At 37.4% G+C, this 25,590-nt stretch overlaps 1 protein-coding gene across 1 annotated transcript in view; it reads right to left on the bottom strand.

Moving 5' to 3' along the window:
• esamb (endothelial cell adhesion molecule b) overlaps window positions 1–25,590 on the bottom strand; it is a 43,641-nt gene that overhangs the window by 4,112 nt on the left and 13,939 nt on the right. The window contains exons 2-6 of the mRNA XM_051861606.1: window positions 10,320–10,465; window positions 6,933–7,134; window positions 6,694–6,849; window positions 624–746; window positions 399–528 (exon numbers count right to left, since the gene is read on the bottom strand). Coding sequence (XP_051717566.1) covers window positions 399–528; window positions 624–746; window positions 6,694–6,849; window positions 6,933–7,134; window positions 10,320–10,465 — 757 coding nt within the window. The remainder of the gene's footprint in view (window positions 1–398; window positions 529–623; window positions 747–6,693; window positions 6,850–6,932; window positions 7,135–10,319; window positions 10,466–25,590) is intronic.

The raw sequence follows: 25,590 nt of genomic DNA, 5'->3' as shown, positions 1-25,590 counted from the left end.
ACAAATTCAAGCTCCAACGTTATCCTGGTTCTTGGTTCATTTCAACCGGATTATTGAAACAGTGAGTTTCAAGTACAGCTGCAAATGCATCAGTCTAATTCACGAATGAACCGTTCAGTATGATTGTGAACCAATTAAGCAGGTCCATTAGAAAGAATCAGAGTTCACAAATCAATGTCTCAGAGGGGATGGGGATTTCTTAATTTAGAAATTATGAGGAACAATGTTTTCATGAACTATAGTCAAGTAAAAAAGTTTAATTTAATGCTTTGGAATGTAGTGAAGTAAAAGTTTCCCAAAACAAAAATACTCCAATAAAGTACTGATTCTTAAAAAGTGTACTTATGTACAGTAATGAAGTAAAAGTATTTTGTTATGATAAAATAGAAGACTCTCACTTGATATCATTGGCCATTTCATCCTCAGTGTCACGATTTCTCCTCAGGATAAAGATCAGGAATAAGACCAGAGCCATCAGACCCACCACAGACCCCACCGTGGCCCCCGCGATGACCCAGGCGTTGTTAGCTGCGGCCACACGAGGAACAATTCAGTTTCAAATATAGTGAGTGTGGAAATCGACAACATAAAATGTGACATCAACCTTTGTGACTGATACTTACGGGTGGAGACCTCTAGATTGATGTGGCAGCTGTCAGTTCCAGCCGTGTTGCTGGCACGGCAAATATACTTGCCGGACATGCTTTTGGTGAGGTTGCTAAGTCGAAGGGTGCCCTGCCTCTCATCTGAAAACAGAATCCAACATTCATACTTTCATCACTGAACATCAAATAAGTGTTTCCAATAGAGTTCACCACTCCAGATCTCTCTTTCGGCTGTTGTGACCTCTATGTGCAAGGCATTGCAGTGCATGACTGCTTATTCTATGTCTATGGGTGTTTGTTCAATTATAGGCACTTTTGGTCCTGAGGACTTTTAGAAATTCAATTCTCTTTTCATACACTCACTAATGTGTTTAACAACATTGTTAAACAGTATATACACTACTGTTCAAAATTTTGGGGTTAGTAAGAAGTCTTTTATACTCGCACCAAGGCTGCATTAATTTGATAAAAAATATGGTAAAAACAGTAATATTGAGAAATATTATTAGAATTTAAAAGAATTTTCGGTCACACTTTATATTAGGGTCCAGTTCTCACTATTAACTAACTATTAACTATGACTTTTGACTCAATAAACGTCGTGCCTAACAACGCCCTATAGCCGTGACTTATCCACAATACAGCACTAGCCTCGAGTACCTTATTGCTTTTATAAAACGGTTACCAAACAATACAAACATTAAAGCCAAAAATATGTATCAATGCAACTTTCATGAAGTAAACTTTAACTAAAAGCCTTCCTTCCGCCGGAAAAAATAGTCCCTGACCGTGAACAGCAACAGAAGTTACATTATTACATCATTAGATGGCGGCAAAGACTGTCTTTATGAGTCTGTCAGTCAGTAGCGAAGACTTTTATATTGAAAAGACTGAATTGTTGCGAACACCGAACAAGACGCAACTGACAAATGCTTTGACTAGCGCTGTCAGTCACGGGAAAACCCCTTAACTGTTAAAAGGACAGGATAATACATCGGATATTTAAACAGATTTTTTATTATGAACATAGGACTGACCTGAAGGAAAATGCTAAATCTGAATGCAGGTAATAAACTCGCTCACTCGATCTTTTTCTCACAATACTCTTCTACATAATACAGTAAACTTCAATGAACAATATCAATTGAGAACATATAGTTTATGTTGCTAAGAGTGGTTGCTATGGGTGTTGTGTAGTGATACACAGAACCGTTGGGTGAAGCGGTGAATAAAACACAGCTATTGACCAATCAGAATTAAGGACAGGAACTAACCATTTTATAAGTACTAATAATCAGCTAATATCCTAGGAATATGCATGCTAATAAGCAACTAGTTAATAGTGAGAATTGGACCCTAAACTAAAGTGTTACCAAATTTTCTATTTAAATATATTTTAAAATGTAATTTATCCCTGTGACAGCAAAGCTGAATTTTCAGCATCATTACTCCAGTCTTCAGTGTCACATGATCCTTCAGAAATCATTCTAATATGCAGATTTGCTGCTCAAGAAACATTTCTTATTATCAATGTTGAAAAAAGTTTACTTGTTGAAAAAAATGATGATGAAATGTTGAAAAAACTTAACCAAAACTTTAGAAGTTAATGTGTCCTTGCTGAATAATAATGAAAAAAAAAATCTTACTGACCCCAATCTTTTGAACATTAATATAAATACGTCATAGGAGATGATAATGAAAATGTTCACCACATCTCAAATGTTTTCTTTGGTGGAAAGGATAACACAATTGAGAGAGAGCCATGATTTGCGAAAAATAGAAAATTCATATATAAAACCTAAAGGAATACAATTTAATTTGAACATAATGTGCATTTAAAAAGTAAGAAAAGTAAATTATGAAGGCATGTTAAAAAGATTTATGTGAACTTTATATAAGAAAAAGCAGAAATCTGTTATTATTATTAAAAAAAAAAAAAAAAAACCTTTGGACATAAGAGTGCCTTGAAGAACTTGAAGAAACATCCCTTTCACAACAAAGACAGAAAATACGAGTAGAATCCTTTGAAAATCCCTATAGAGAGCACTTTGTCATGACTCAACACAAACATAGGACATATGTGTTAAAGATCTGGCTACAATTATGTTGACAAAATACTATTCCTGTTTTCACTGCATGACAGTGGCAAGAAATATGGAAATATAAAACCATAAACACAGAGAACAAACATTACATTTTGGCCATTATTATAGTGTTGGCAGAGACTGCAGTCGGACCATCTGCTGCTGTAGCTTCTGTCCACACTGATTGGCCTGCAGCAACGAGCAGCCAAACTCAAATTCCTCAGTGACCCAAAGCCTGAGGCCAGACGCCCAGGGACCGGAGTCTGGGCTTTACAGATTTCATAGGCACTTTTATACTAATGAAGTGTCACTTAAAATGATTGGCTTCATAAAATGTACTCTTCAATGGTATGTTCATAAAAACCATGCGATGATGACTGATTCAGGGTGTGATGTTTCTACATTGAACAAACAACAAGACACAGGACTTATTTTAGCTCTCTAACAAAATACACAAATAGTACAGATCCACACGATTCATAATTTCAAAAATGGGAGGGAACAAAAAAGATAAAAGGGGTAGGATGACATTCGATATGCTTTTAGACTGATATGTTTGGGATATTGAATGACACTAATCTCACTGACACACACTGATACAAATGGCTGATTGCTAAAAATGCTTATGTATATCAAGCTAAGCTTTTTTTGTTGTTTTTGTCTTTTTTGAAGTCTTTGTTGACAGATTTTGTGCAGTTGGTAAACCTCATTCTGTGAAGGTTAGGGGTGCTGTGGGATGATCAGCCACTGTCATGAATGGAGGAGACAGGAAATGAAATGAAGAATATGGCAGACGGGATCTGGAAATAACCCTAGCCAGATTCAAACTGTGCTAGGCCACATTTTCAACACATTTCTATATATTTATATCTGACAATATTTTAACAGTGATTTAATGATATAACGATTACATCATATATCATATCTTAGTGTTGTCAAAAGTACTGACTTTGGTACCAATTCGGTATTGAAATTTGAAAAATTTGACAATATTTCTGGCATTTCTCCCTAGCATTTTCAGCGCTGTTCTTAAACACCTCTGATTGGCCATTGTGTTCACGTGCTCAACAGATATATCTGTGATTGACTACAATGATCAACATAAATAGACATCTTTGACGCTCTTTACAGAGCGCTTACACAGGTACACATGGGAGCGTTTGAAAGCAGGTGTCTATCAGTGGATATATTAGGGATAGATGCCTGCTTTCAAACACTCCTGTGTCCTGTATCTGTCCAAGCGCTCGGTGAAAAGAGTCAAAGATGTCTATTTACAACATGTTTTGATCATTCTTGCTAATCACAGACATATCTGTTGAGTGCGTGAACACAATGGCCAATCAGAGGTGTTTAAAGGAACACTCTACTTTTTTTTGAAAATAGGCTCATTTTCCAACTCCCCTAGAGTTAAACAGTTGAGTTTTACCTTTTTCGAATCCATTCAGCCAAACTCCGGGTCTGGCGGCACCACTTTTAGCATAGCTTAGCATAGTTAATTGAATCTGATTAGACCGTCAGAATTTTTTTCTATGTTGGAAACAATTGTGCTGCTTAATATTTTTGTGAAAACCATGAAACATTTTCTTTTGATTAACAGAACATTCAAAACAACTGCATATATTTGAAAGAGAAATTTCTGTTACAATATAAATGTCTTAACTGTCACTTTTGATAAATTTAATGCATCCTTGCTGAATAAAAGTATTACTCTATTATTAAAAAAAACAAAACATACTGACCCCAAACTTTTTGAATGGTAGTGCAAGTAGTTTATAATTTGTTTTTATTCCAGGAAAATACTGAGCAACACTGCAAGAGTGAACTGCACACCTAATGTGGCTCTAAAGAGTGTATCTAAAGGAGCTCTCTCTATCCTAGGGTCTGTTCCCTTACCCAGGTATCCCAGTACAAGCACAGGCTGGGGGCAGGACCTCCACTCTGTGAATGCGCAGATGAGAGTAACAGAGAGAGGACGAGAGGAAGACAAATGACCAGGAGAACACAATACACAACGTCTTTCCTGAGGGGAGAATGACTGAGCACCTCGCCACCCTCAGGACTCTCATGTCAGGAGAAAAACCGGGAGACTCACGTGCCTAGGATCAAGGAGGAAATTTGCTGCATGGTATAAGCCTGCTTTCATGAACAGCTGGCACCGCAGTGTATTTCGACTAAAGATTTGTGCTGATCAGAATGACATGTCAACAGAAATCATCATGATATTCTTTGGAAAAACACATTGGATACTTAATGCATGTTTCTAGTTCTGTAACTGTAATATGCCATGCATGCTTTGGACTTGAGAGAATGTGCCAGTACTGTAGAAATGTTGTAAGACGTTCCTGGCACTCAGTCAAGGTCAAACCTGCCGTGTTCAGAAGTTGATGGGAATGTGTCTCTCTGGCTGCTCTGAGGGTAATGGAGCTATTTCCACCTCTCCTCGGGCCAAAGAGAGGAAGACATGCTAAATCAGTGATAAATGATGCCAGTGCTCTTCCTCTCTAAACAGCATCTAACCAATCTCATAGAGATAATAAACTGTCTGAGTACAGAGAAAAACAGCTCCTTAAGACCATACTACAATAATAACAAAAAATAAAACCAATATAACACAGTCATATACTACTGTCCACACATTTGGGGTCAGTACGATTTTAAATAATTAAAAAAAGAAGTCTCTTAAGCTCACCAAAGCTGCATTTATTTGATCAAAAATACAGTAAAAACAGTAAAATTATTGACCGTTATATTTAATTCTTATTGATTTTAATATATTTAAAATGTCACATGATCCTTCAGAAATCATTCCAATATGCTGATTTGGTACTTAAGTAACATTTCTTATTATTATTATTTTTGTAACACTATAAATGTATTTACCATAACTTTTGATTAATTTAATGCAAAACAAATATTAATTTCTTTAAATAAATAAAAAAATCATAATGACCCCATAATTTTGAATGGTCATGTATTTCTTTCACCATAGACAGCAACGTCATAACCAATTTCAAGCCCAGAAAGGTAGTAAAGACATCATTAAAACAGGTGTGGAACGACATGAGGGTGAGTAATTAATGACAGAATTTTCATTTTTGGGTGAACTAACCCTTTAAGTCTAAAATGGTTGACTGATTTGTACAGCATGTAAACTCCCAAACTCTCAGAGCAAATTCCTGGGGGAACCCATGGTGAATTAGCCTTCTGGGTTGGTCTACAAATTGATTTCATAACTGAACAGCATTATAATCATATTCTAATTCTGTTTTTCGATCTAGATATAGATATAAAGCAGTTAAAAATATAGAAAAGCAGTTAAAAACAATTAAAAAAGAAAATTAAAAAGAAGTACTTATATATACAGCATAGCAACTAATTTGTAGCCCGACTGAGTTTCTATTACAACATCTTCTTTAGCTTTGCGACAAGATATAATTACTTATTAATTGCTAAATTACATAATTGTTGATGACAGGATGATCTTGAGTTAACAAGATTATCAATGTTAATTCTTCAATTTAACAGCCACACAAATATGCTAATTGAGCACTTAACAGCTGTCTAAATATCTTGAGTTTCCTACAGTATAGTTTTAATGCCAGTGTATCTCTAAACTAAACTAACATTCAAACAAAGAAAATAATACTTTTATTCAGCAAGGACACATTCATTTTAAAATATATTAAAATATTTTAAATTGTAAAAATATTTCACAATATTACTATATTTTTGATCAATTGATGCAGCCTTGGTGAGCATAAGAGACTTCTTTCAAAAACATTAAACAATCCTACCAGCCCCAAACTTTTGAATGGTAGTGTGCCATCTAAATTAAACACATTCCAAACATTTAAATATATATCAATCCATACAGCAAATTTAACACCTTTCAGTGAAATTATCATTAGTGGATGAAAAATAAAATCCACAGATGCTCCTGAATTTGTTTTCAGATAAAGAAAGAGAAGCAAACAATGGCGTTCATACATATGCAGGAGACTCACTTTGCATGGGAGAGAAGAAGACCTCAGAAAGAGGAGCTGCTTTGGTCCATTTGTACTGAGGAACAGGTTTGCCATAGCTGGATTTACAGCTCAGTGTTACGTTTCCACTCAGTACAGGATTTCCTGTCATAGAGCATACAGGCGTGGATGGAGGAACTAGAACAAACAGAGAAAGAAATCATGAGATAGACCGTTAAAGGCCATAAATATGTTAATATAAGCAGATTTTGTCAATGTACCTTTAACATTGAGGTTTAGTTCCCCTAACAGGCCTATACCTCCTGGGATGATGACATTGCAGATGTAGCGCCCGGAGTCAGACTCCTGCGTGTTGTTTATGTAGATGGACAGATTGGCGGAGGGCATAGACATGGCAAAACCCACCCGCTTCCGAAAGTCAGCGCTACCGATGCCAATCTGCCCTGAGGAATAGGAGATGACCTGCAGTGCAAAAGCACACAGTGACACCTTTACACGCAATAGGCATCTGCAATACTACACGTTTGCATATTGGTTGTGTGAACCAATCAGATCTGTCTTGATTTGCTGCTCAAGAAACATTTCTTATTATTATCAATGCTGAAAACAGTTGTGCTGCTTAATATGTTTGTGTAAACCATGAAAATTTGGTAACACTTTGGTATGGGGAACACATATTTACTATTAACTATGACTTTTGCCTCAATAAACTCTTAATTTACTGCTTATTAATAGTTAGTAAGGTAGTTGTAGCGTTTAAGTTTAGGTATAGGATTTAGGGATGTAGAATATGGTCATGCAGACTAAGGCATTAATATGTGCTTTATAAGTACTAATAAACAGCTAATATGCAAGCTAATAAGCAACTAGTTAAAAGTGAGAATTGTTCCCCATACTAAAGTGTTACCGAATTTTTTTTCCTCAGAATTCTTTGGCCCTGTTTACACGTGGTACTAATATGCGTTTTAGTAGATCGGATCACAAGTAGACAAGGGAGACACATTCCCATTTATGGACGAAATAGGCTCACGCAATTTACATATGAACGCGACCGGAGATGACGGAAAAACATAAGGAGAGCATTAGCTTTCTTTTCTGCTCTGACAGCCACAAGACCACGCTGAACGCGATGAGTGTGTGTTAGAAATCAGGAGTGGTGAGAGAGCATTGTGCTTAGTATGTTTTTCGTTCATCTTCAAATCAAACTTGGGTCTTTAGATGACAAAGTTAAAATCACATCTGGCTAGCATGCTTCCCATAATGTTTACGCATTAGGTCAGTAGGCGGTGAGTAGGCAGTCTTTTGTGGTTGTTCGAACGCATTCAACCACATGAGAGTTTACACTACGAAAGCAATCTGGAAGTGGTCAAAAATGGACAAGTTTTAGACCCTGTTCACACCTGTATTTAGCGTTGTCCACATGTGATCCGATCGACCAAAGCGCATCTTAATACCAGGTGTAAACAGGGCCTTTGATGAATAGAAAGTTCAAAAGCACAGCATTTATTTTCAATAGATTTTTTTTTTTGTAACAATGAATAAAAGTAAAAAAAAATTGTACAGATCCATAACTTCGAATGGTGTATATAAACCTATATATATATATACAGTTTAGGTAAACTAATAGGCTAGTAGGCTGTTCGACCTCTAGATATCATTGCATTTCAGTAGATTCATATAGTCAAGAACATTAAAATGAGAGGCTTTTGGCACTGGTGAGCGAGTGGCCGATGTTAATGATGGAGGTAAACTGTCATGCTAAAGATAATCCTCGGATGCAAGTGCAGATGGTCAAGTTCGAATTTTAGGCTGATATTCCATTTATTTATGATAATCTAGCAGGCAAAGGAAAACAAGTGAAACTACAGATTATGATAAACACTACAAATATAATTTAAACACATGCAAACGTTGCATGTGATAGCTGGCTGTACAGTATAACCTTACGCATTATCACACCTTGAGGGTGTATTAGCTGACATTTACATCGCAATCTAAAACCTTCATTGACAACAGCTCGAGTTAATCCACGTCTCGCCCATCCATCAAATTCATCACGTGTTTTTTTTTATAAGCAGGCTTTGACCTTTCAAGTGTTCTATACTCTTCCTGTGACATTAAAGTGAAACCCATCTGTTGAGTGAGCCTGTGATAGAGGATGCAGAGGGGAGGTGGGTCTGATATGTCAGGTTCATGTAATTTATTAGTCTGCTGATGGAGGAGACGTAATCCGCCTCTCTTATTTTCACAATGACAGCAAAAGGAGGACAGGAAATGGTTAGCTGACAAATAAAACCGACTTATTTTAAATTCAACATTAAGATATTGGTTTTTTTTATATATATATATATATATATATATATACTTGTTTCCTCTGAGGACGTAAGGGAGGTAGTGCTTCCTCAAAAAAATAGGATGAGAAAATAATCCATATTGCAAAAATAAAACAATGCAAGTATTGCAAAATGTGCAATTACAGCGGGAGTCCGTGTCTCTCATGCCTCCTCTCAGCTCATAGAGAATCAACAGACACCCTAAAGCGGGCGGTGGGTTTTATGGGGAGTAACTGAGAATGAATGGAGGAAAGTAAAGTGAGAGGAGGCAATGCATGATTGGATGTGATTGGTTATGATTGGATATGATTAGTTTGTGTGATAAATCCAGCCTCTTGTTTACGTGTGCATTCCCTGGTCAGTCTGAATGAACAAAATGATGGCGTCAATGGGAAGACTAATTAAAAAGTAAGTAAACAACTACTTAGATATCACTGCTTTATGTTAAACTCAAAATTGAAAAGACCTGAACACATGATGACTATGGTTTTTTTTTATTTTTATGAGCAATCAGCTGGGTGAAATTAAAGATAAATCTTCATGTCTGTGACAGACAATGTTTACCAAGCATTACCGATGATCCGAAATAAGTTGACTATTAAAAAGAACAGCTGAACATCAATACACAAATAAAATATATTGTTTAAACTGCCTTTAGTTACTTTTTTGGAATAAATGTAAAAATGATTATAACACTAACTTGATTAGATTGACTTGGTTTTAATAAATAGAACATTAATTACATTGTTAATGTAAAAATACAAAATAGAATAATTCTGCATCCAATAATAAGTTTAAGTCAATAATAATAATAATAAATAATAATAAGAAAATTAAGTTAATGGTTCTCTGATGTCGGTTAATGGTCACAAGACATGCAGGTAAACAAATAAAATATTTTTTACATCTTTTATTTTTTACATCTAATCTTTTTTTAGTAAGTGTTTTATTTTGATTGTTTTTATTTTAAAATTATTTATTTTAATTTTAAATTTTTATGATTTAATTACTTAATAGTTTTTCATTAAACTCACAAACCCCAGTCTGGGAAACCCAGACATAATGTAATATTTAATGCTTTTGATAACAAAGAATGTAATATATTTTCTTTCTCTTTGCATTTTCATATGAATTTAGTACAAGATTGCCCTATTGAAATCATGTGAAAAATGAGTTAGGTCAAAAGTAATCTAAAAGTAATCAAAAAGTAGTCAAATTATATTAACTTAAATGTGTAATGCAATGGATTACATTATATATATATAAAACTTTAAGTAAAAATATATTATTAATACTATTTCCAAACATACTTACTTGTTTGGAGTCATTGGCCATGAAGCTCCAGATGACTGTGTTCTTCTCGATGGAGGTGGTGGGGGTGTACCAGGCCTCCAGAACAACCATTTGTCCCATGATTACCTCCATGTCTTTCCGTGGCACCTCGACCCGCTGAGAATCACCTGTGATAGCAGTGAAACAGCCATTGATGGGACTTATCCTGGAGATCAGAGGGCAGGTTCGGCAACAGTGCTTGACTTTTAGGTGACATTATTAAATTGTACATTTAAAAAGAAAAATCATAATCCTACACAGGCAAAAATTCCTAATCCACCCAAAAACACACACAAAGGGAACATTTACAGCCCATCGGGTCCCAAAAAGTCATGTACTGAAAAAATTAATAAGGTGATATGAGGCAACTCTTTCAGCAAACTCTGCAGAAAAAAAATGCATATTCTTCCAGTAGCAAAATGCCTCCAAATTCTCAGAGCATAGCTGTGATATGACTTAATTTGATGGATTTAGCAGAGCATGTATTTGATGAGCTCTCGTTAATCAACAAAAAGCCACAATGAATTGCCAAGCTAGTTTGAGCAAAGAGCAAGAAAAAAGCACACAAAAACATGAAAATATAAAACAAAAATTAACTGGTTAATAAGGAAGAATACAGTCAACATCTATTGCCTACACATGCAATGGCTCCACTGAAGGAAACAAGCTAAATGATACCCTGAGGTGACTAATTTAAGCAGGGATCACTCACAGGGCAGGAAGTCTCCTGAGCTGCTCAGCTGGAGTTGGATCAACTGATCCCAGCATTCCCAACTGTCCTGGTCAGCCAGTTTGGCGGTGGATCCCTCACTTACAGATAAACGTGGTGGTGGAGCTCTGCTGAGCTGCGCTGCGCTGCACTGCTGCTATATTCCCTTTACTTTCAGCTTTAAACTGAATCCGTCTGTGACGTAAAGATGCCGGTTTCTTGCTTTACACTGAACGTTGCCCTCAAGCTGCTTTGTTATTGCTCATGAGACTGCGCCTCCATTTTTTAATTTCTGTTGTGAATCTGGACTAGTAATCCTCCAACAATCTGCGGCTCAATCTCGCAACGCTTTCTCCTGGCTCACGTGAAACAAGTCGAGCTCAGCTGGACTTAAAGATGATGTAACCGACGGCTCCTTTGACAACCGCTTTCACTGCCGGTCTCTCTTCATTCATATTCTCACAGAAAGATAAACCTCCCAGATTAAAGGATCTGATGGGAAACTGATCTAAAACACATCTATATTTCTTATCATTTATCCTTATTTCACCTTATAGGGGGAGCTATACATTAGTACACGATCTCCAAATAGCATCCAAATAATATTTATTATTATTATTATTATTAAATGTTTTTGAGCAGCAAATCAGCACATTGGAATGATTTCTGAAGGATCATGTGACACTGAAGACTGGAGTAATGGCTATTATTTTAAATTATAATTTTTCTCTTCAATATACTCGTTTTTACTGTATTTTTGATCAAATAAATGCAGTCTTAGTGACCATAAGAGACTTCTTTCAAAAACATTTAAAAATCTTACCGACCCCACAATTTGTACAATATATTAAACATAAATATCTAACTAAAGACGAGCATAAAAGTGTATTTGAAGCTTTCCTTGGATATTTAGAGGAACAAAATTTACTTCTGTCTGTCTGATTCAATCATAGTATTACCCAAAACAGTATTGTACTTGTTTCTGTCTGCCAGATTTGTTTTGTACTTTGTCAACCCCTAATCTTTTTAGTGGTAAAAGCTCAATCTTCCCCTTCGTCCCGCCCTGGGACTTTGGAGGGTGTGTAAGTAGGACATGCGTCGCCTGGGCTCATGAAAGCGCTGCGCCGATGTGTGGCGGCTCTCTGATGTGCCTCTGTGTGCCCAGGTTTATCCCTTACATTTCTGAGCCATAGTTGTTTATTAAATCAAGGAAAATCTTCCCTAATCCTGTCACTGGCTCCATCTGTGCAGCTCTAGACAGACACACACAGCACCAAGGTGAGGAGCCTGACATGGACACCTTTCGAGGATTACCACGTGGACACATTGCACACACAAATACATTTTCTACACAATATAAGATCCGGTGAACATGTGTAAAAGTTTAGATCTTCATCCTGATTTATGCATCGTTTTTACTGCTAAAACAATCAGTTGCTGTTGATAGACAACAACACTGATATTGATCTCTGGGATTGATATTCAAATCAGTCTTACATGTGCACTGTAGTATCTTATACATTCAAAAGCAATGGGTGAGGAACATCTTTTGGAAATGTGTGGGAAAAATCACCCCCTAAATTTAAAAACCAAACTAATGGATGGACAAAGCGATCACACAGTGAAGTGCAGACTATTGCAGTTACAGAAGGCCACCTAGCGAGGGCAGCACAATACTGCAGGATGCAACAAAGTAAAGATGATAGATGAGTTTAGATAAACAGATTAAACAGGGTATATATCAATGCCACTGAGTCTCATGTGCATTCAAAGGAATCAGAAATCCAGATCAGGCAACCTATAAAGCAGATTTTAATGTAGTGTACTTAGACAGGACAAAAACACCACAAAATTCTATATAATATTATTTAAAAATGAAATTGTTTATATATAAATTCATTATATGATCAATAAGAATATCATTTTATTTATAAAATAATATAAATTATAATAAACTGTATATTAAAAAGTCATTATTCACTGACAATCTTGCATCCAGTAAACTGTTAACTCAAGAACTATTGTGACCAGATCACCATAGTCATTGAGTTTAAAGAAAAAGAAAATTCTGTCATCATTTACTCACCCTTATGTTGTTTCACACCTGTATGAGTTTCTTTCTTTTGTTGAACTAAAAAGAAGATATTTTGAAGAATGTTTGTAAAAAGACAGTTGAGGGTAGCCAATAGAGTACCTCAGGGATGACGCGTTTTTGTAGGCAAAACCCAGAAGCGAGTTAGCATTTTAGGACATCCGGTTCCATCCAGTCCCCGATCTGTACGAGTTGGGGGCATGTCAGTGAGAAACATGGCGAAATACCACAATATTATAGAGTACCTCAGGGATGACGTGTTTTTGTAGGCCAACCCGGAAGTTAGCGGAGCACGGGTTCCCTTGATCAAAAGCCAATGCATTTTTCCCATAGACTTTTGGAATATCGCAAAAAATAAGCTCTGTGTTTAACAAAGGGTTATGACACTTACACGTTTTGTCTATCAAGATAATCTTTACAAGTTAACACAACATTTATACATTTTGAAGCCTAAATAAAGTCGTCAGATATAAAAAGCTAACAGTAGGCTATAAACGGACTACAGCACACCATGGTCGCGGATCAACGTCACTACCACCAAGCTTCCTCAAACTTTATTTAAAAAACAACTTATTTAAAAACATGCTCGCTGATTATGATCTGCGCTGTGTATGAATACTTATCCACTTTTTCATGAGAAATGCTGTCCAAATGTCCTGTTTGTCATGATGACGTCTAAAGTCCCCGCCAAAGGAAGTAGTCCCTTTTAGCAATTTGTTAGCAACCGCCGTTTTTAAGACACAATAAAGGTTTAAAAAAATCACAAGCGGGTTATAACTGGTGTGTTTTATGTCATAGATCAAAACGTGAAAATATTTAGAGGCCTTATTTCAGGTGATTTAGCAAAAACCCATTCAAAAACCCATTGACTTCGGGGCGATGGAACCGGAAGTCCTAAAATGCTAACTCACTTCCAGGTTTTGCCTACAAAAACACGTCATCCCTAAAGTACTCTTTAAGTATTTAGCAGTGACATTGTCAGGCTTTTCTATTTACAATGAAGTAAGCTTACTGCCTGCACAAAATATGGTAGCATTATAATATAGCCTAACAATATAATATGTAACGATATAGTTTACAGTGGCTTCATAAATTAATTAAAAACATAAAAAGCTAAACACACCTGATGCACATTCTTTGTTCTTCATTTTTCTTCACAAGTAGAAGTGCTGTATTTTTGTGTAATTAATTAAGAGAAGGCACGCCACCATCTTACTCCGACGAAAGTGATTTGAACGCACCTGCCGTCGTAAACACGACTTTCCACCTCGCACATACGAACTTCCTTGGAGGACTTGAACGAACCACTAGACCCTACTCTGAAGTTCCCCCAAAAGGAGTTCCTAGAACAAAAAATCGTTCCTAGTTCCTGTGGTGCGAACACGTCAAAATCCGGGTACTTCTGCCAATAGTTCTAGGAACTATGAAAAGGTTCCTCCAGTGCGAAAGCCCCTATTGACTTACATAGTAGGAAAAATAAAAACTATGGAAGTCAATGGCTACCGTCAACTGTCTGGTTACCAACATTCTTCAAAATATCATGTTTTGTGTTCAGCAGAAGAAAGAAACTTACAGGGTTGAAACAACATAAGGGTGAGTAAATGATTACAGAATCTTCAATTTTGGACAACCTATCCTTTTAACTCAACAACTGCTGAATCAGTATTCATTAGCGCTGACCAGTTGATTCAATTCAAGAATCAGTCTGATCTGAATCACCTCACTGGCTCAATGATCCAGCCAAAACAGTTCTCAAGTTTACAGCTAACTAGAGGGAAATAACAACTGAATGAATGTCTGTTCCTCACACAAAGCTATCATGGCTTCAATAGATTTGTAATAGATGTGGTTAGTACTGCACAAACTGTTGTTATATGGTAAAACAAAAAAGCTGAGTAATGATTCTTCTAAATTCTCCTTTTGTGTTTCACAGACAATAATAGCATTCAGATTTGAATGACAAAAGGCTAAGTAAATAAGGACAATGTTACAAGCAAGTGCATTTCTATGCCAAAAATAGGCTACAAGTAACTAACTTCATCTCAATTTGTAGACCCATCTAAACGCAAAAACTGAAATCTCCCGGTACATTCTCAGAAACAGGCAAGCAGCTTTTATCAAATGTCCTTCCTGAAAAGAAAAAACCCTTGAGCCTGGTGTTGATAGGAGCCTACTCTCATTAAACAGAGACCCATTGTCTTCTAATATAATCTCCTCTTTTGCTTGTCTCCGGCTCACAAGGTTTGTCTGATAAAGCTTTAGCATGAGCGATCTGAGCCAGCCTTAAAATACCTGCTAATCTTGGGCAGCTGCACATTAGAAAGCACTTTATTGAGGTATGAGCGATGCGGCTCAGGTCTAATGAGTACGACTAACCCTTTCCATTTGATTTTAGAATCCATTGTTAGGGGAATGCTGGGTTTAATTGGGAGTTTACCTTGAGTGCTGAGAGTGAAGTCTGTGGTATATGGTGACACTGAGTGAACTCTGCAAAGGCTCATATGTGCAAATATAAATGTTCTCTTCTAAAGGAGTTTGTGGGTTAAGCAAGAGTTTTCTGGCAGATGGCAATTGAATAATAAATATTTGGTGAAGGTTCCTTTAAAATGGATTACATCAGTTTAATCTTTAGTGCTATTTTAAGCAATTTTCTGTGTGCTTTCACATCAAAGGGCCTCTAAATTCTTTTAAGTTTAGATCGATTCTTCATGCATACATGGACACAAACAGGCCATCGTCAGGGGAGGACAATCAGGAACACTGTCCCGGGCCTACCAAGGTCTTTTAGGTTGTAGCCTACTTATCCAGGCCCTGTGAATTTTAGCAATGGTCCGGACATAATACAGTAGCTTCTACCTACATAGGCAGCACTCTAACCACAATGGAACCTTTTAAGGCTCTGTTTGAACCTGATATTAAATTGCATTTTGGTTGATCGGATCACAAGTGGACGAGGGAGACACATACTCGTTTACACCTGGTATTTTAAATTTGTCTCTTTTGTCCACTTTCAACCACTTCTGTCCTGATTTCTTTGATGGGAGGGTGTATGGACAGGTAAATGTATGGTTTTTTTCAGATCTTTAGATCTAATGGACAAAATAAGCTTGCGCAATTTACATATGAACGCGATCGGAGATGACGGAAAAACATACGGAGAGCATCAGCTTTCGTTTCTGTTCTGACAGCCTCAAAAAACCGGCCGAACGCGGTGAGTGCATGTTAGAAATCATGACTGGTGAGAGAACATTGTGCTTGGTACGTTTTTGTCTTCAAACCAAACTTGGGTCTTTAGCCAACAAAGTTTAAATCCCGTCTGGATAGTGCGTTTTCCACAATGTTTACGCGTTAGGCCAGTAGGAGGGGAGTAGGCGGTCTTTAGTGACTGTTCGAACACATTCGACCAAATCAGCGTTTCCACTAAGAAAGCAATACGGTCAAATGTGTTTTCAACTACCTCTGGAAGTGGTTGAAAGTGGACAAGCTCAAAACGTTTTACTCCCCAGCCATTACTCCAGTCTTCAGTGTCACATGATCCTTCAAATATGCTGATTTGATGCTCAAAAACTTTTATTCTTATTATCAATGTTGAAACAATTGTGCTGTTTAATATTTTTGTGGAAACCGTGATACATTTTTTCAGGATTCTTTGATGAATAGAAAGTTTAATAGAACAGCATTTATTTGAAATAGAAATCTTTTGTAGCATTATGAATGTATTTACTGTCATTTTTGATCAATTTAATGCGTCCTTGCTGAAAAAAGTATTAATTTCTTAAACGTTCTGACATATATGTATATTTATAACATCTCTCAACTGTCATTTTAGATGTATTTTTTACTAAGTCAGTCACAATGAATTCTGAGATTGCCTTGTCCATGAAAGATGAATGTCATGCTGCCAAACATGACCAAAATGAGGGATATTAGAAGCTTCCTATCTTTTGGAACCGCCTTCAGGTCAGCAGTTTGCCTATGATGATTTAAAATCCTGTCTAGGCAGTCAGTGCACTAGTTTTGAGCAGAGCCTTTTACCTTTTCTCCTCTCAGCAATTCACTCTTCCTCTCTCCTTTTGCACACATACACCACTATAATAACTAATATTAATCTTAAAAAAGACTAAATTGTACAATGGAGGCCATATATTGTGACATGACATTATGAGAGAAGCTAAAATAGAATGACTGCCGGGCTTGAGAAAAACTTATCGGCCATATATATGGTCTTAAATCAATGTGACTATTTTTTGCTCTCAGTCATCATGACCTTAGCTGTCAGCTGGCCTTTCAAAGAAACTGAAACAACAGAAATAATACCTCAATATATAGAGTTAATAGACTCTACAAGTTCAATCAATAACTGATCATATAAACACAAGCAAACACTGTAGTGCAGACAGATATATAGATTTTCAATAAACACCTTTAGGGGACATTACAACTGATTTTGATTTAATCTGAGCAGCAACCAAGATCATTATATTGTTTACATGTCTGACTGCTCTTGAATTGGCGCACATGCTTTGTTTTGATTGCTGTGTTGGTCTGGGAGAGCGCTATAAATCTAAAGAGTGCTGCCTAGAGTGTGGAGAGCATCAATCAGCCTGAATGTGACGGGCTTGAAGTGCTCTCCATCTCTGCCACTCAGGTCCACGGGAAGAAATTTATGCCGTTCCATAAAGCTACTCTCTCCGTAGCCTCCGGCATATGGACACAATCTCCTCCTACAAATCTGTGCAGAAAATATTAATCCATGCAACAGGCAGATGGATCGGGCTTGAATTATGTATAGAGCGCAAGCTCAAACTGAGGAATTACTCCAGCAGTCTAGCGACACATCTGAAGTACAACATCAAAATCATGCTCATCAGGTTCTCGTGAAGGAAAGTCAGGAGAGAAGATCATTACGGACTCTGTGGATAGCATGTGATTCACAGTGATGTGATTAGGGTTGGAGTCAGAGGAAATGTAATGGCAATAAAAGGCTATCAGGAGAGATGATGCCGCATGTTGCCTCGGGGTCCTGTAGATAAAAATGGATGGAAAGCAGTTCACACATTCTTTCTGTAAAAGATTGCAGAGACCGTTTTATCAAAGGCCCCGTTTATACCTGGTATTAAGATGCATTTTGGTCAATCGGATCACAAGTAGATGAGGGAGACATTCCTGTTTACACCTGATGTTTTAATCCGTCTCTTTTTGTTCACTTTCAACTACCGGATTTCTTCAAGGGGAGGGTCTATGGGCGGGTAAATTTATGGGGGGGGTTTTTCAGATGTTTCGATCTACTGGACAAAATAAGCTCACGCAATTTACATATGAACACACACGGAGATGATGGAAAAACATACCGAGAGCATCAGCTTTCATTTCTGCTCTGACAGCTGCAAGATCACGTGGTGAGTGTGTGAAGAAATCAGGAATGGTGAGAGAACATTGTGCTTGGTATGTTTTTCATCTTCAAACCAAACTTGGGTCTTCAGACAACAGTTAAAATTCAATCTGACTAGCGCGCTTCCCACAATGTTTAAGCGTTAGGTCAGTAGGCGGAGAGTAGGCAGTCTTTTGCGGCAGTTTGAATACATTTGACCACATAAGCATTCACACTACGAAAGCAATCCAGTTTAATGCGTTTTCGACTACCTCTGAAAGTGGTCTAAAGTGGACAAGCTCAAAACGTTTTAGACCCTGTTTACACCAGTATTTAGCGTCGTCCACTTGTGATCCGATTGACCAAAACGCATCTGAATACCAGGTGTAAACAGGGCCAAAGAGTGCTCACAGTAAACTGTTGTACTTATAGGTTCTGGGTTTGTTTGCTTCAGATTTATCGTTTTAATAAAAGCTTTGAATCATGGGAAGTCAGTCACAGCATAGGTTCAGACAGATCAAAGAATCACAACTGACATCCTGCAGGATATTCATAAAAATGAGGAGGGAAAAACGTAAAATACGGATAAGAATTCTTATCAGCAAATACTAATACTAGTGAGATGATATACTGGGATCAGAATGTGTCCAGTAATGAAATTGGCTTTATTAGACACCCTCCATCTGCACACACTTATCAGATGTCCATCATCTAATCATACGCAGGTCTGTGAAGCTCGGCTTCAGGGGTGGGCTGTCTGGATTATAAAAAGAACAAAAATGAAATCTAAACTAAATCACTGAGACCTTAAATCTGACTCTCCAGCCATGGGCTGTGGGATAAATATTTACATGTCAGCGAGGGGAAAGGATGCACTGTCTTTTCATCTCTTGGATGTATCATTTCCAGGGAGATCAGACAGCTGCTATGGCAACCTCAGAGCTGACATCATCTCTGAAAGTTTCATTGGGAGGTTAATTAGGCCGTTGTTCAATCCAAAATATGTACACAAAATATATACAGTATACACTGGTAAGATTTTTAATGTTTTAGAAAGAAGTCTCTTATGCTCGCAAAGGCTGCGTTAATTTGGGCAAAAATACAGCAAAAACAGTAATATTGTGAAATATTATACAGTTGGTCCTAAAGCAGACCGATTTCTGGGGGGGGACTCGATTTCACGTGACACCGCCAGTGTCCCAATACGGCGCTGACATCTTGCGCTGATTCGGAACCCGTGAGTGAGAAAAAATGACAGAAACCATCTTTGGAAAAAATTTATTTGAAGTGTAATTTAATTGTTTAGTTTGTCTCACGTCCCATTAGATTACATGGAGAGGGTGGGGTTTATGACCTACTGGGACCAGCAACCTTGGGGCGGTCAAAACGTTTTGGCTTCATTTTTCAGGAGTTGTGTGGCACACTTGGTTCAAGCGCAGCTTTTTGGCCCAGACGCAGCTGACACAAGGCGACAACACAGTCAGCTTTTGTCTTTTGACCTTGGCTTGGTATGTCACTGCTTTAAGTCTGCTGAAAAAGGACAGGGATGGTTGAATAAGACAACAAAAGGTGATCCATGGCTGTGTCTGAAACCCCCGACCTATAACCTTAAATAAGCCACTTTTTTGAGGGGACAGACATTTGTTGTAGTATTGTCCAAAACCATAGTGGATATTATTGAGTGTGCTCATTCAATCCCATAATGCACCGCAATAACAAGTGTACAACTCATGTACACTCAACGGCTAGAGAATACCCATAATGCACTGTGAGATTCATGCACCGAATAAATTCCCGTGTCTCACCAGAAGATGGCGTCCGCAGCTGAACCATCCATCCATCCATTTTCCAAACCACTGGTCCAATGTGGGTACAGCATAACATCATACAGGTATAAATTCCTTTTTAAGTGATTATTAAATTAAGGTTTATACATGCTAGTTTCCATGACAGAGTTCAAAATAAATCTTTTCATTACTACTGGACCTGCTAGTTTGCTAAGTTATAAATGATTAATAAACAGCAAGCACAAACTATGCAAAAGCGGCAGCCCTTCCAGCGAACTCAGTGTCCGAATTCACTCACTCGTTTTCATTCACTCCTTCAAGTGAACTATATTAGTGGAGTAAAGTAGGGAATAGTGAATGAGAGTATAGGGGGTGATTTAGAACACATCTCATGTTATAAGTTACATAAGAAACATACACCATTAAAAGAGATGGTGCAGTGCATGTCTGACATAAGGCTCAAAAATAGAACTAAAATGCTTGATCTGACCTAGACAAACTAGAGGGCCATTGGGAGCTGGGATGAATGCGAGAGGTCTGTGCTGAAATCCCACAGGGCTGCCCCGTACAGCTGTGGGACAGAGTGGACCCCGTGCTGAGGCTCAGGTGTTTCATACAGTTGCCAAGCAAGAGCAAAGGAGCTCAAAGCTAGCAAACAGAAACATGGAGCATTTCGTCATACGCTCCAGTGGAGAGCTGGAAATGCTTCAATATATGGTCCAAATCTGAAAGCTCTCTCACCACAGCAGACCATCAGGCCTTCATTTAGTGCCATTACTAGAATACCCTCCTGGGATGGGAATTTAGATAACATAACACAGTCCATATTAAAAGAAAAATACCATTCAAAAGTTTGCTGTCAGTAAGTTTTTTTTAATGCTTTTGAAAGAAGTTTCTTATGCTCAACAAAGGCTGCGTTTATTTGATCAAAAATACAGTAAAACAGTAATATTCTGAAATATTATTACAATATAAAATAACTGTTTTCTACTTTTTAAAATGTATTTTATTCCTGAATTTTCAGCATCATTACTTCAGTCTTCAGTGTCACATGATCCATCAGAAATCATTCTAATATGCTGAATTGGTGCTCAAGAAACATTTCTTATTATTATAAATGTTAAAAACAGTTGTGCTGCTTAATATTTTGTGTATTTTTATTAGAGATAAAGAGCTTTTAAGGATTCTTTGATGAATAAAAAGAACAGCATACGTTTGAAATAGAAATCTTTTGTATTATTGTATTTATTTGTACACTTGTATTATTAGTAGTAGTAGTAGTAGCAGCAGTAGTAGTAAAAGTAGTATATAAGCATATATTTATAAGTATTATTTTTATTCACTAATACTGTTCACCTATCTGTTTGGTATGGTTCTGCACGTGTTCTGATGTGTATAACACAAGGACGCTTCACTTGGCTGGAGAACTGGGATGGTTGACTCATGGTAAATGATGAGTCACTGTGAATCCATATCATCGTTTGCGTCATTGACCGAAACCATTAGTCTGACCTGATCATGTGGATCGTTTTCAGACTGTATTAAGAGTCCTAAAGTTTAAAATGACTCATATGTGGTTTAAATGGCCATTAGCTCAGTTTAGAAATAAAACTGGTAAAGTCTCAGAGGAAATCTCCATTCCAATTTTTAGAATATAAAGGAATTTAATTGCTTCCCCCCAGAGCTGCAACACACCTCTCAACATACACCACACAAATTGTCTAGACAGTAATTATTTGAAAGGTCAGCGGCAAGCAGGGTCAAAGTTGACTACATTGGGGAACACAGACACAAATCAGGTGAAGAGGCTTTCACAGGAGTTGAGAAACACATTAATGCAAGGATCTTTTGTTTTGCTCCCAGAGACACATGCTGCCTGTTGATGGTAAACCACAGGAATGAGCTTGGAAGATGAATGAATCTTATTAAATGCTTGACATGTTTATGACTCTGCTGAAAGGACAGGTTAGGACACCCAGAGGGAGGCATAATATTGTCACAGTGCTTTGCAGTTATACACACAAAACAAAGTATAAAACTAACAGACCATTTTTACACACCACATATGCTAGCTTATAGACAATACAATTGAGAAATTAAATGTATTTGTGTGGTCGTGAGAGGGTGGGCACAATTAGCAGACAGGTGCAAGGCTGTCATTTACTATGAAGGGTACTAGTTTGCTTGTGTAATCTATTAATTTACGCTTGCACTTGTGAAGGTATTATGGGTAAAAATGTACCAAATGTCACTTAGGGCTTTCATGTGCATTGGTACATCTTTTGTCCCAAAACTGTAGCCTCCGTATTGCAGGAGTACCCTACACAAACTTTTGTACGATATTGTAAATATGTCATATACATAAACATAAATCATTTTAATCTTTTGCTGAATCCTAAGCAACTATTAGTCATAAGCTGGTAACGTGTTTCTTATTAAGTTGTTTGCTATCCGTGTAACCCATGAAATTCAAGTCATTAGATGTCACAGATTTCTGCATCCTGTCACATTATCCATAATACATTACTGCAAGACATTCACAACATGCACATATTTAAACAAAACAGCCTTCACTCTTCACACTGAAGGAGCCGCACAACTGTCACACTGAGCTGTGTTTTAATCTGTCAGCACATACCAGCACTAGCAAGACTGAATCAGGACAGAACAGGAAACGTCTCCCTCCTCTAACTGTGGCACACACTATTTAGTTAGTTACTTACTAGACATTCAGCAACACACAGTAGACCAATCACAGAAAAGTCTCCCTGGAGCAAACCTGAGGTTAAATGCTTTGCTCAAGGGCACAACAGTAATAGGTTTTCTCTCAAGTACACATGTTGCCTCTGGACCTACCAAACCTGGGACTAGACGTATTCCATGTGTAGAAAATGATCTGGATATTTGTCACATTAGTACCATGAGCTTATTCAAACTTAAAAATGGCTGTACTAATACTGTTTAAATGCTTACCTTACACTGTAAAAAATGACTGTAATTTGAATAGTAAAAGACTGCAAAAATGCTACAATTGATTAAGAGTCTTTACTATATATGTTGAAAAACTGTAGTAAGTAAATATTGTTACAATATATTTTAAAGTAAATCTCACAGATTTTTTTTTACTGTGTAGAAATATGAACTATTGCCCTAAATTATGCTCACACACAAGACATTCTTTATTCTTTATGCAACATTGTCTCAAAGCAGAGGAATCTGGTGAAATTTGCAGGTGTTCATTCACTGACGCAGACGTACATCAAGGACGTTAGACAGAGCTCCTTTTAGACTGAGTTCTGAGTCAAAGATGTCCTGCAAGAGACCTTGGTCAGAGGAAACACACAATTTAATTTGATGGAAACAAAGCTCTGAGGGATAGCCTTGTTTTCGTTCATGTCAAATTACATATGGCGTCCTAACTCCTAACTAAAATTTATAACAGACAATAACAGACATAACAAGTGGATATTTTGATGCAAATGAAAATACTGCCTCAACAGAAACTGTTACTGAGACCAGTAAAATGAGGAGGATAAATATGGAGGCAAATTTATAATTATGGCGCTTCACCATTGCATCATGGATTTAAGGACCATGAATGCTAAAACAGATGCAAACACACTGACTCATTAACCTTGTCTCATTAGACATGCTCAGTCCACTTTGAGCATTTGTGTTGTATTCTAAATGAAAGCAGCAAAAAATGAAATGTAAAAATTAAAAAAAAATTAAAAACCCAATTTATTAGATTTTATAATGCAGTGCTGGCCTCTTGCTCAACATGATTCAATATAAGAGTGCAAGACTGGTGGCTTCTGTAAGCCTTTATATCAAGCCAACATATCAAACATTCATTGGTACAGTGTGGATTTCAGACCATTTGTGGCCTTCCATGACTTCCATTAAAAATCATCTAACTGAAATGAAGCTGGAATAAAATCAAATATAAGTATTAGATGAAAACGTAAAACGAAAATAAGAAATGCTGCCTTGGCAACTAACTGTACTAAAATGAAAATTACCCCATGATTTACTCACTCTCAAGCCATCCTAGGTGTATCTGACTTTCTTCTTTCAGACGAATACAATCAGAGTTATATTAAATAATGTCCTGGCTCTTCCAAGCTTTATAATGACAGTGAATAGAGGATGAGATTTTGAAGCCCAAAAAAGTGCAACCATCCATCATAAATATATCCACACGGCCCCGGGGGGTTAATAAAGGCCTTCTGAAGTGAAGCGATGCATTTGTGTAGGAAAAATATCCATATTTAAAACTTTAAAAACTAATGCTGTGTTTGAAAGCGCCCCCTATACCCTCATTCACTATTCCCTACCTTAATCCACTAATATAGTCCACTTGAAGGAGTGAATGAAACGAGTGAGTGAATTCGGACACTGAGTGCACCGGAAGGGCTGCCGATTTCGCATAGTTTTTGCTGTTGTTTAATAATCTTTTGAAATGTAGCAAACTGGCAGCTCCAGTAGTAATGAATATTTATGTTGTACTAGCATGTTCAACCCTTTTAAACGATTTAATGATCAATTAAAAAGGACTTTATACCTGTATGATAATGCTGGACCAGTGCAGTTTTGGAAAATGAATGGATGATTGATTCAGCTGCGGGCGCCATCTCCTGGCGAGACGCGGGAATTCATTCAGTGCGTGACTCTCACAGTGCATTATGGGTATTCTCTAGCCGTTGAGCATGTATCGGTTGTACACTCGTTATTGTACACTCGTATATACACTCGGTGCATTGTGGGATTGAATGAGTGCACTCAACATCGTCCACTATGGTTTCGGACACCACTACAAATGGCTGTCCCCTCTAATAGTGCCCTATTTAAGGGTATGGGGGGCGATTTCGGACGCAGCCTAAATGAACTAGCTTTGGCCGTACGCACAACGACTTACGCCAAAAGATTAACCTTTGACGCGATGTAGGAGTAGCGTAAGCTTTGACGCCTCTCGCTGTTTAAACAAATAGGGCTGGGCAACAAACTCAAGCTCCTCTTCTCTTATATCGAAATCCTCCTACATTTCTCTTTAAAAATTCTCGTTTTAGACTTCTAATTCGTGACCGGTGTTTTGTTTTGCTCTCTCCTCTGCCATTCAGCGTTTGTCGATACGTCATACGTTGGGTCAGAGTTCACTCTTTCACCATCTGTCGAAGCTAGTTATTTTTTAAATATGGATATATCTCTTACAAAAACGCTTCAGAAGGCCTTTATTAACCCCCCAGAGCCATGTGGATATCTTTTATGATGGATGGTTGCACTTTTTTGGGCTT

Source organism: Ctenopharyngodon idella, chromosome 15 (genome assembly GCF_019924925.1).
Source record: "Ctenopharyngodon idella isolate HZGC_01 chromosome 15, HZGC01, whole genome shotgun sequence".
In the NCBI taxonomy this organism is placed as follows: Eukaryota; Metazoa; Chordata; class Actinopteri; order Cypriniformes; family Xenocyprididae; genus Ctenopharyngodon; species Ctenopharyngodon idella.
The sequence above is the reverse complement of the archived record's forward strand: the minus strand, read 5'-3'. Positions and strand labels throughout refer to the sequence as shown.